Source organism: Centroberyx affinis, unplaced genomic scaffold (assembly GCF_046629955.1).
Source record: "Centroberyx affinis isolate AG114_WGS23_722 - 3 ecotype Tasmania unplaced genomic scaffold, CSIRO-AGI_Caff_v1 ptg001337l_1, whole genome shotgun sequence".
Lineage (NCBI taxonomy): Eukaryota > Metazoa > Chordata > Actinopteri > Beryciformes > Berycidae > Centroberyx > Centroberyx affinis.
In genome coordinates, this window is record NW_027279834.1 from 87,599 (window position 1) to 98,457 (window position 10,859).

The window sequence follows — 10,859 nt, forward strand, 5'->3', positions numbered from 1 at the left end:
AGACAAAGTAGCAATCAGTGGAAGGTCCTAGTATTGCTCCACAGTCCATCCTCTCCCAAATATGTAACTCTCCTTCATTGTTAATCTGCTGTTGTCACACTGGTTGGTGTTGGTGTGCTGTATCACCTGGGCCTGTATTTATGAGGCTTACCATCGTAAGACTAGATATTCTACAACGTGAGCCTCCTTTGACCATCACATTCATTATGATATGAAAGTCAGTCACAGCTAGAGGCTGACTTTGACTCTGATGAAGACATAATAGCTGTTGAAACGTTAGTCTGTTTGCACAATAGAGGCTGCAAGTTGATTAGTGTGCTCCAGTTTCTCTCCTGTCTCAGTCAACAGTGGCTGTATCAGACTGCGTTTGCTGCTCACCCCCACCACTGATGGAGATGGAGATGCGCTGTCACCGCCACATGGGGAAACTCTTTGTCTCAACCTGTGGACAGACAGAAACAGACAAGTAAACAAATGTAAGGACACTGTTCAGGCATTGAAGATTAAGCTGGGACTTTTGGGAAGCTACAGAATTGTACATAACTGAGCCACACTGTTTGCATGGTCAAATGTAATCAAAATTCTATACAAATAATAAAAAAACATATATATACCTTATGTTTACAGATGTAGTCAATGAATCACTCAATTGAAGACAGTATAAAGTGAGGATAGGATGCTTGCCTGGCAGTTGTCTGTTCCCTCTGTGCTGCTGTTAACGCTCCATTGCAGGGTAACGGTCATATGCCGTCTCCAGACGGGGTTCCTGCTCAGAAGAATAGTCCCACTGATCGAGTCTCCAGCACGCACACTGACTGGCCTGTCTAGCATGAACAGAGTCTGCTTCCAGTGAGTCGGCCTGCGGAGACAAAGGTCTAATTAAGATTTCAAGTCCTTATTGTCCCACCAGGGGAAATATACAATAATTATTATAAATATAAAACATTGCAAACATTTTCACACCAACAAAAAACAATTAAAATGCGTCACATAACACACAATGGGTCACAACTGAACATGTACAGGAAATCATTTCAAATGGATAGAAAGTTGTGCAAAATATCACACACAAAGATTAGTATGCATTGCGTCTATATGACAATTTTTGGTTGAAAGTGTCACTCAACCAATGGAATTAATATCAAATTTAATGTACAGAGGAGAAAATAAAGACTTTCCAACAAATAAGCATTTAAGTCTCAAATTTTGATGTGTTTGAATATGATTATTTGCTGAACATAACATAAAAAGTTGTTCAAACATTGGTTGTAAAGACCATAGTGTTTGTCCGTCTTGGAAGTTTCACTGTTCAATGATTCTGAGCATCTTAATTATATGTGTTGGCTGTTAAATATTGTTTGGGCTCTGAAGCACCGCTGTCAGTGAACAAACCTGCCCTCTTCATGATGCAACCACACAACACAGTGAAATATTTTGTGTCTTTTTTACTCAGAGTTAGGTCCAGTGTTTAGCTCCACTGTTGCACCCCCCGTCTCCAGACTCTCAAAATGAACAGTGAACCAGGCAGTGAATCCATGGAAAGAACCAGACTTCTCCATGTGAAACTGAAACTGGCCCTTTATTTCCTGAGAAATGAAACATTCCAACAGTTACTATTCATTATGCTTGTGTGGGGAGGGGCAACGGCAAAGAATGAATGGAGTACAAACAAGAGTTCAATATCACATAACCTAGATTCACGGACACCCAGTACCTCTAAGTCTTTGACCTGCAGAGTGTACATGTCCAGGGAGATGACATCACAGGGGGCGGAGAGGCAGTCATCAGGCTGAATTATGTGGCTGAACTTGGGCTTGGTGAAGAACTCCTGCTGGGCCAGCGGCCTGCAGAGATTAAGATATAAGATGAAAGTTTATTGATCCCTGGGAAAAACACAAATAGAATAGAAGCACACAACAGAATAAACAATAAAAACAGAAAAAAATGAATAAAAACCATAAAGGAATAAAGAGAATGTAAACAATTGTGGGTTTCTATGAATGTACGTCATTCAGAGTAATTTTGAGGGGGAGGAGTGTGGATTACTAACATGTATGGACTGAGTTACAATTGTTATTGCATTTACTCACAGTTGTTACCAGAAGTCACTACTGCTTACTTAAATATGGCTTACTAAATTAGAATTATTTGCTATATGTATAAACATAATGTAATAAAACATTTAAACTATCAGTATGTATACAATATAAAACAATGGAACCATTATGAAAAACAATGAGAGAGATATGTGAAAAATGAAGAAGCGAGTATGTGAATTTACAGCAATGTATGCTGTATACATATACTAGTCTACAGGTGGCCATGGCATGTAGACTTACATTGTAAACACAGCATTCAAAGTATACTCATGACTTACATATGCTTCACTTTGTGCAAGTGTGGTACCTGAGCAACTTTCTCGAATTTGGTGTTTGTATTCAACATATTATTACACATGGACAATTTGAGTTTAATTGTACCCTGATTTTACTGTCAACAGTGTTTCACTAATGTGGTTCCAATACCTGTGGCTTCATCTCTCACTATCACACATACTATCATCCCTCCAAAGGTGAAACAAAACACCAGTTGTACGCATTCCAGGACGCAGCGTCAACACCTAACATCCACCTGTCACATTTAATACTAGAACCACACATTTGAGCTCGAAATCATTTACAATTTCTACTAAAAATACAAAGTACTATTCTGATATTGTTGTGATAAGGTGAGAGAGGAGAGAGTGCACTGTGCAGCTGACTGATGGGCCTTACTGAAGAGGGGTGAAGTCCAGGCCGTAGGGCCGCTCCCAGAAGGCCATCTTCTCTGCGTAGTAGCTATGGGCCTGACATGGGACCAGGGTGAGAGCAGCAGAGGAGGGCCACATCACCCCCCCTTCCCTCAGCCAGCGGTCCCTGGCCAGCAGGACCGACTCCACCATGAACTCAAACTAGGGCAGAGGGAGGGGAAGAAGCAGAGAGACAAAGATGAAGTAATTCTTATATTCATACCTGACTAGGGCTGCAAGTGATGGAAACCAATAATACTATAATATTGTAATGAAGCATTTACAGCAGGCCCACTAAAGTCTTTCAAACAATAACCAGTTCAAGTAAACAGAGAGTTGAGACATTACCTTGTATCAGTAATCAGAGGCTTAGGGGCAATGCCTTCTGAAGTCTCATATTTCTGTAAATTGTGTTTGAGTATCCAAAAAAAGAGTGACACAGATGTTATTAGTATTAGGAGTAGTATTAGTATCAGTATTTTTATTATTACCAGCAGGCAGTTGCCCATCCATTCAGACACCAGGACATCCACCTTGTCCGGCAGGTCTAGCTCCTCCGCTCGGCCCTGCAGCACGGTGACCACCGCCTCACAGCCGTTCTGCTTCACCAGCTGTCTGGTGTAGTCCGCCATGGAGCTCGCCTCCACTGCATACACCTACAATACCACAGAAGAGAGCATATGTATACCATGCAGAGTTGTTCTGAGGTGAGCTGCATTCAAAGTGATATCAAAGCGATAGTCCTTGTCCACTAGATGGGAGTGTAGGCATTGTAATGTTCAATATACAGTATATAACTGACCTGTATAGTTTGGTGTTTTACACAGAGAACTTGCCCTAACTGATTTCTCTGGATTACCTCACTAGGCATTTTATCTGGGATTTTTGATGTGATTTGAGATGTTATCCACATTCGAATGTAACTTTAAGCTTTTATGGTGTTATTTGTATTTTAATCATTAACATTTGGGGGTTAAACATTTAAAAAGATAGAACGTAAATAACAGTTTTGCCAGATGGGATGTCAAATCTTTGATGCTCAGTATCTCAGAATTGTACTCAAACCCAGATAGAACTTTAAATTCCAAGCTCATGAAAAAACACAATAACAAACACGTGTGTGTATTAGCTGCAGGGATGGAAAGCTCCAGTTCTTGTCCACACTGATTTACGTAGTATGTGTTTGAAAATCAAGAATAAAAATTCAATGGACATAGCAGATAACAAATTTGTTCAAATTTGACTCATGGGATAGTGGGCAGCAAATTTTTTTTGTTTCTTTTAGTTTCTTCCCTAAAATGTGTACTTAAGTGGAATTTATTACATTATGTGAACAAATGCCCTAAAATGGGATGGGACCTGAACCACGGTCCTTTAAGGCAGTGGGTCTCAACCTGGGGAACGCAAGATGATTTATGGGATAGGAAAAAAAAAATGTTTCTTGTGAAATACTGAATAGTTTTTCAGTCTTATAGGCCTCCCCTGACAATCAAATTAAATAACCTGATAAGGGAAAATCTTTGATCTTTGGTTGAACATATGCAGCCTGTGATGGGTCATCACTTCACTTAAAGGAGTCACAGGGCAAAAAGGTTGTGTGTGAGAGAGTTTGAGTGCGAGCCATGCTGTTGGCATTACCACTGAGGGTTGAGCCAGTCGGGCACAGAACAGGCTGATGATGCCAGTCCCACAGCCGAGGTCCATCAGCACCTTGTCCCTCAGAGAGGAGCTGTTGTTGAGGATGACCTGCCGGTAAGCCTCGGTGCGGCTCCTGTCCGACAGCATCTCCAGGTGAAGCCTCTGTATCATAAACACACAGTGAGTCATATGATTTACTGCGGTAAACTCAGAATAGTAGATTATTTTAACATATGACAAGGCATGGTTTGTTTGTTTGGATCAGCGTTGGGGTCAATTCAAGAATGAACTCATCAATTCCAATTCAACTGAGAAATTAGAATTGGAATTTGAAAAAACCTACAGGAAAAAGAATTGGCATTGAATTGGAATTTCAGGAAGTTGAATTTAATTCAATGACAGTCTGTGAAATTCCATGATTTTTTTTTTTTTACCATATCGGAGATTACACATTGCCTAGTGTTATATATTATCAATACTGAATATCATAAAATGTTAAAACGGACCTTTCGGGTGACATTTGATGCATAACATGTAATTGTAATACATAGGCCTAAATTAAGACTGAATGTATTTGATTTGATTTGATCCATAATGTTTGATTTATAATGTTTAGCAAGTCAAGACAGCCTCTCTTAGAAGTGGAATTTCATGGAATTCAATTACTTTTCCTGTCATTCCAATTCAATTCCAGTTCTGTTTCCTTAGAGCTGGGTGCAGTTCCAAATCTAATTCCAACTCCAGAATTTACCATGCATTCTCAATTCAATTCAATTCATGAATGGCCCAAACCCTGGTTTGGACTGATTGTTCAAGGTTTTCTAACCAGTGTCCCATAGCTGCCGAAGTACTCCTCATCCTGCCACGGGTCCTCCAAGGAGGCGTCGTCCTCCTCAGCACCTTGGTGCAGGAAACTGGCAGGAACATAGCCGAACACGCCCTGCAGCTCTGCCCACCACCACTCAGAGGAAGTCCTGGCGTGCACCAGCAGCCGGTCCCCGGTGCTGAAACTGAGCTGCGTGACAGAGAGCCGTGATTAGTAATAGTACCCAGACTTTAAACCTTTCAACCAAAGTGTGTAGTTATTAGTAGAGGCGTGTTTAGGTCACTTTTACCTGGTCGCTGTCGCTGCCGGTGAAGTCAGACAGTCCAAAAAATTCTTCAGGAGATGCATCATCCTCATCTTCTTTTTCTGTCTGCATCACTGATGCTGGTTGATTTGACTGGCCTGCTGTTTTTCTTCCAGTGAAAGGAGCTAGCGTAGTGTTTCTGTAAGTAAACTAATCCTGCAAGATAAGCGGTCAAAAATTCAAAACACTTCAGCTGGCGTGTGTGAAATAATACTTCCTGGTTTTGACGTCAGACAAAGCCTGCTTTCAAGTGCTGTCGGAAATACCGTAATTATGAGTAAAGCGCACATGAACAACCCAAAAAAGTGATAAATACGACAGGTCGAAAGTCGACATTTTGAAAGACCTCGAGTTGCCAAGACGTGACTTTAGGGAGCCATATGCCATGTCAACAACTGATAGTAACAATTATGTAATGTATTACTATATTTTATTGTCTGGCATCCCATTAAAATAGCAAGTATTGTTGTTTCTTTTTGTACTATTTGTGTAACTTTTAGTTGTCACGCATTTTTGTTTTTCATAAATTAACACATCAATTACATGCCTGACATGGATTTTCTCCTCTTCAGTTTGCCACCACGGCACAAAGTAGTTCTGCACCGCTTGATTCCTAAAGTGAAACATCAGCCTCCAAAAAACCTACTTTTATTATGGTGTCCGTTTTGTTATTATTTCCAACGAAAAAAAAGCACTTGAATGCGGGACAGGTTGACTTCCAATCTCGGAAAAAGGAACTTACTAGGAGCACTTAAAGGCAGCATTGCACTCTAGAATTAGAATGGCTAGAAATTACTTCTATTCACATCAACGTTTTTCTGTTGTACAAATTACAACATGTAAATCATTTGACACCCAGAAAGATGATGCCTAAATATAAATAACCTCATCTCTCTGTGCATCCCAGTGGCTCTTGTGTTGAACATTCAGCTTACATGGTTATGCATGTGGCGTTTACGTTTTGATAACGCAAATAAAAGTATATGGATGCAATCAAAAAGATAACATGAAATATCTGGAAGCTCCTTTTCTATCCATTCAAATTCGATGACTCAAACTAAGGAGGAGCAGTTTTATTTACTCAGAGATTTGTCATTTCAGAAAGGCCATCTATGACTCAAACTAACGAGGAGGAGCTTTAAGTCAAGGATTTGGTATTTCAGACGGGATACAAATCCTTCATGTTCTCCAGTGTTTTGTTTGGGTCTCAGGAATGGCACCCATAGGTGACGATCCTGAAAATAGTCTCACCCACTGGGGTAACCTAAAATCTCCTGTTGCTCCGCTTCAGATATGACACACAGGTCTCACTAGTCCTGTTTTTTTACTCCTTACTTATTTCTGTTTATAAATACTAACCACTTATTTTAAATTTGATAGGTTGAGAAAGAAGCAAAAGGCTTCTTTTCCATGTACAGGTCCTATAGTTCAACAACACATTTTTAAATGAGCACTAAAGTAACAGTATTTGCACATGAGCAAGATACTTCAGCACTTCCTGTGTTGACTGTTTCTCATTGAAAATAAAGAAACTGTAAAAAAGAAGAATTAGGCTCCATGCATTGCAAAAATATTACACAATATTTATTTTCACGGCAAATGAATTCAGAACAAATAAGGGAACAAAGAACAAATTATATAACAACATAACTCCATGAAGCACATACAGTTGAAGCAGGTTCACGTCTTAAATTCTTCATGCCATCCTATGTTTGTCCAAGAGCAGAGTCTCATCTTAATACATTTCTTTCTTCACCTCAGTAAGAGTGTAAATATTTACTTCATTCTTCTCTTGAGGGAACGGGAATTTTCGGGAACACGCCACAGGTGGTTTCAGCTGTCTTTCCTCTTCGACTTGAGGAAGGGCTGGTGGAGCACGTCATAGAGACGCCTTGCCTGCAAGCACAAAATGTCAACATATTAGTTAAAAAATGTCTTATCTACCTTCCGTATCTTTACATGTTGCACATACTGTTTTTTTCCCCTCTCACTTTTTGTGGTCCGAGGCCTGGACAGAGAACCAGGTCTTCTTTAGAGGCACTGATGATTCCTTCTACAGACTGTAAATAAAAAAGACAAAAGTCATTATCTCTGCCTTTTGACCGCACCATTCCCTCCGAAAACATCACCAAATCAGACTAGCAGCAGCATGAGAAGATTAATTCAAAACACATCATGAAATCAGCCTGCTGACAACGGCCTGTTCATATGCACTGATAATAGTATAACAACAATCTGAAGATGTATTCAGGCTGTGACGGCAGCAGCTGATGGGCTGCAAATAATACTGTTGTTTTCAGTGACACTTACTGAGAAGGTGGACAGGAGGGTAATAGCATCTGTCTTGTTGACGGACTTCACAGTGGTCAGGCAGTCCGTCACCTTCAGACAAAAGTAGAACTCCCATCAGTATTGCAATGTAAAATGGTTAAAAAAATCATTGCAAGATTTCGGCAATACATTGCTTGCGGATTATTTTCCATGTCATTTTCTTTATCTGACTTCATTATACTCAGTTGGTCCTCCTCATTTTGAAAATATGTGGGTTTCACATTAGTAATAATTAAAAACAAACAACCGTGGACTTTACTGTCTTTGCGTTGTGTGTGTAGCTACAGTTTGCAATCCAAACCTTGGACAGATAGTCTTTCTCAACTTGCTCCTTCAGAAGGTCGGCTGGTTTCTTCTCATAGGACTTGTATGTTTCCAGATAACGACCTGCCTCCTCTGAACTGTCAATTCAACATGAGGAAACGTATTAGGAACGTTACAATGAGACGGTTGTAGTGGTGCAACTAGTCTTTTACTGTCCCATAACAAACAAGGAATATATGGCTTCATCTTCTGACATTTCCACCTTCGATGCTTTTCAGGTGGCAAGGTCAGGATCATCTAGGTCTAGATCATCAAGGTCAGGCACATCTGGAAGCTAACATATTTCAAACTGTTTTCCAATATATTATTTTACAAATCTGTCTCATATAGCAGCTCTATCAGTCTTCAGTGAGACAATCTTTTGCAGGTTTTACCTCCAGGCCAAGATGAGAGTGCAGTCAGCCATGATGCAAATGCGAGCCAGCTCCTTCAGGGAATGATGAGGATCTTTCTGCAATGTAAAACCAATTATCCATTTAAATATAAATCATAAAAAATTGAGACATATACATGAATTCCTAGTGCCTCAAAAATGGAACTTATGAAGTGCAAATATGTGCTGCAAAGCTTGATGACTTAAGTGTCTTAAAGGAACTAAAACACTACTGTCCACAAAACTGTCACTTTCAGATGTAGGACTCTGACAATGCTGGTGGATTTATAAATCAATGTTGTGATTATTAAACTTTTTTTTTTTTTACTCACCACATCTACTTGTACCAGCAACACTCGGAGGGTGAAGGTCTGTCCAAGCTGCTTGAGGCGATCATGGATGTAGTTGGGGTTGAGGTTGTGATAGCGCAGACTAAATGCCCGGGTCAAAACCAATGTCAACATATAACAAAAAACAAAAAAGTAAGAAAAAAAATAATATATATATATATACTGTATGTATAGCTACTTTTGTACTACCAGATGATCAAATAGTAATGCTCATCAATAAATGCTATTAGGCTCATGTACACCTGGGAGAAAGATGTACGCAAGAAAGCACACATGGCATTCAATCCTCTATGTGCACAGGCAAACACCTCCTCTCTCTCACACACACACACACACACACACACACACACACAAACAAACACAGACACACACTGTTAAGGGGCCACAAAATACAGACCTGAGGAAGAGAGCACAGGTTGTCTGTCCCAGGACGTAGTCTGGTACGACTTCTCCAAACTCCCATGGGACACTCCTCACAAACTTCAGAATGGGATTTCCCCTCTTAATGGGTGTTGACAAATATGTTAATAAGCGATACTTGTCATCATGCAAGGCAACTATCAGGCCTGAAAAACTATTTCAAGCTAGACAGAGCATGACCCCCCCAAGGGGAGCACTAAAAAATAAAATGACCCAATAATTTTAGTTATTTCATGCACAAACCTGGCTGTCCCTGCAGGTGCCTGAGTCAAATGGCATAACACATACAGTTATATTTTCACACATACCTGTCGGGGACTGACGATAATGCTGCTCCCTGACCCCATCGGTTTAGGACCCAGGTTGAGGTCTGGCTCTGACCTTTGACCTTCTACCTTTTTTTGGTCAGCACCAGTGATCTGTGTCTCCTCTCTCTTCTTAGCCCCTAAAGGTCCACCCTCCCCAACATCAGTCCCTTTAGCCCAGTCCTGAGTGGTTACGCATCCATCCAGTGCAGAGGATACTGAGTCAGGTCCACTTTGCACTTGTGTATTTGCACTGTTGACTCCAGCACCTCCAGCCGGGATCAGTGTGGAGCTGCACTCTCTCTGAGGAGCGGAGGAACCTGAGGAACTCTGCACTTGTGGAGCAGGCACATGGCTTTTACTCTGGACGATATATTGTGCGTATGACAAGGGCTGTCCTGTAGACTGAGGAGCAGGGTTTTCTGAAGATGCAGATGTGGCTGAGACACTCTGTCCTCCCTTGGATGTGGACTGAAACCGAGGCTTTAGCTGGAATGGGATGACATAAAAATTGTGTCTAAGAATTGCAATCTTCAACAGGAAAAACTATCACTCTTACCCAGAACTATCCTCTTACCCAAACTATCCTTAACGTAGTCTGACAACCAGATTGAAAAGCTTGTGATACAAATAACATAGTAAAAACCACAGAAATAATATGGTTTGAACGGTCATCCCCATTCAAATCAACGTTCCATTCTATCTCTGTGGTAAAAACCGTCTAGGAGAAAACACAAATTCGAACAGTTGCCACGGTAATGTTAACGTTAGCAAGCTAATTCGTTGCCTTATACAGTCTGGTAAAGCTACCAACCGGTGTTCTTTCTTTGGTGAAAGCAGAGTCGTCCAAGTTGATGTTAAATCTCTTCTTTTCCATATCTCAATTTATGAAGACATTCAGGTATAGGCGTGTCATTAGTTGGGAGATGGGCCAGTTGTGCACAAGTTCTCACAACATTATGAAACGCTCCTTGAGAACAACAATGAGGCAGGCGTAGACATTGATAGCAGAATAATCGATGTCTGAAAACACATTTCCCGCCAATGGAGGGCGCTCATCTATTCAAAATCAACGAATCAGGCCGTGGAACCTGACTGGAGGTATTATATATTTTAAACCCATATAATCAGACACTCTCCATCTCTCTATATATCTTTTCTTTCTAAAAAGAAGAAAAGCTCTTTTATTTTCTTCTCTCC

The 10,859-nt window shown here is 40.5% G+C and overlaps 2 protein-coding genes across 3 annotated transcripts; both read right to left on the bottom strand.

Moving 5' to 3' along the window:
* Positions 1–305: 305 nt before the first annotated feature.
* Positions 306–5,764, bottom strand: prmt2 (protein arginine methyltransferase 2). Of its 2 annotated transcripts, XM_071525769.1 has the most exons (9): positions 5,542–5,764; positions 5,253–5,441; positions 4,427–4,588; positions 3,280–3,444; positions 2,775–2,950; positions 1,715–1,844; positions 1,450–1,586; positions 685–859; positions 306–442 (listed from the first exon to the last, which is right to left on the bottom strand). In XM_071525769.1, the coding sequence occupies exons 1-9, from the start codon at positions 5,626–5,628 to the stop codon at positions 410–412; spliced, it is 1,254 nt and encodes a 417-aa protein (XP_071381870.1). In that variant the 5' UTR covers positions 5,629–5,764; the 3' UTR covers positions 306–409. The 2 variants fall into 2 exon arrangements, with proteins under 2 accessions (XP_071381870.1, XP_071381869.1); XM_071525768.1 differs by lacking the exon at positions 306–442 and having other exon boundaries at positions 646–859.
* A 1,413-nt stretch (positions 5,765–7,177) lies between these two features.
* Positions 7,178–10,619, bottom strand: ercc1 (excision repair cross-complementation group 1). Its single transcript, XM_071525788.1, has 9 exons — positions 10,474–10,619; positions 9,663–10,148; positions 9,332–9,435; positions 8,917–9,016; positions 8,586–8,662; positions 8,189–8,288; positions 7,867–7,938; positions 7,548–7,616; positions 7,178–7,452 (listed from the first exon to the last, which is right to left on the bottom strand). Exons 1-9 carry the CDS (start codon positions 10,534–10,536, stop codon positions 7,390–7,392), a joined length of 1,134 nt encoding a protein of 377 aa, XP_071381889.1. The 5' UTR covers positions 10,537–10,619; the 3' UTR covers positions 7,178–7,389.
* Between the last annotated feature and the right edge of the window lie 240 nt (positions 10,620–10,859).

Bases quoted from the DNA above. Each gene is read 5' to 3' on its own strand.
- prmt2 (XM_071525768.1), bottom strand. From the start codon at position 5,628: ATGCAGACAGAAAAAGAAGATGAGGATGATGCATCTCCTGAAGAATTT. The intron at 4,589-5,252 runs GTTAGAAAACCT...TTTATGATACAG, and splicing joins TCGGCAGCTATGGGACACTG to AGGCTTCACCTGGAGATGCT. The intron at 3,445-4,426 runs GTAATGCCAACA...GTGGTATTGTAG, and splicing joins GACTGGCTCAACCCTCAGTG to GTGTATGCAGTGGAGGCGAG.
- ercc1 (XM_071525788.1), bottom strand. From the start codon at position 10,536: ATGGAAAAGAAGAGATTTAACATCAACTTGGACGACTCTGCTTTCACC. The intron at 8,663-8,916 runs GTGAGTAAAAAA...TTTACATTGCAG, and splicing joins TGCTGGTACAAGTAGATGTG to AAAGATCCTCATCATTCCCT. The intron at 7,453-7,547 runs GTGAGAGGGGAA...TTGTGCTTGCAG, and splicing joins CAGGCCTCGGACCACAAAAA to GCAAGGCGTCTCTATGACGT.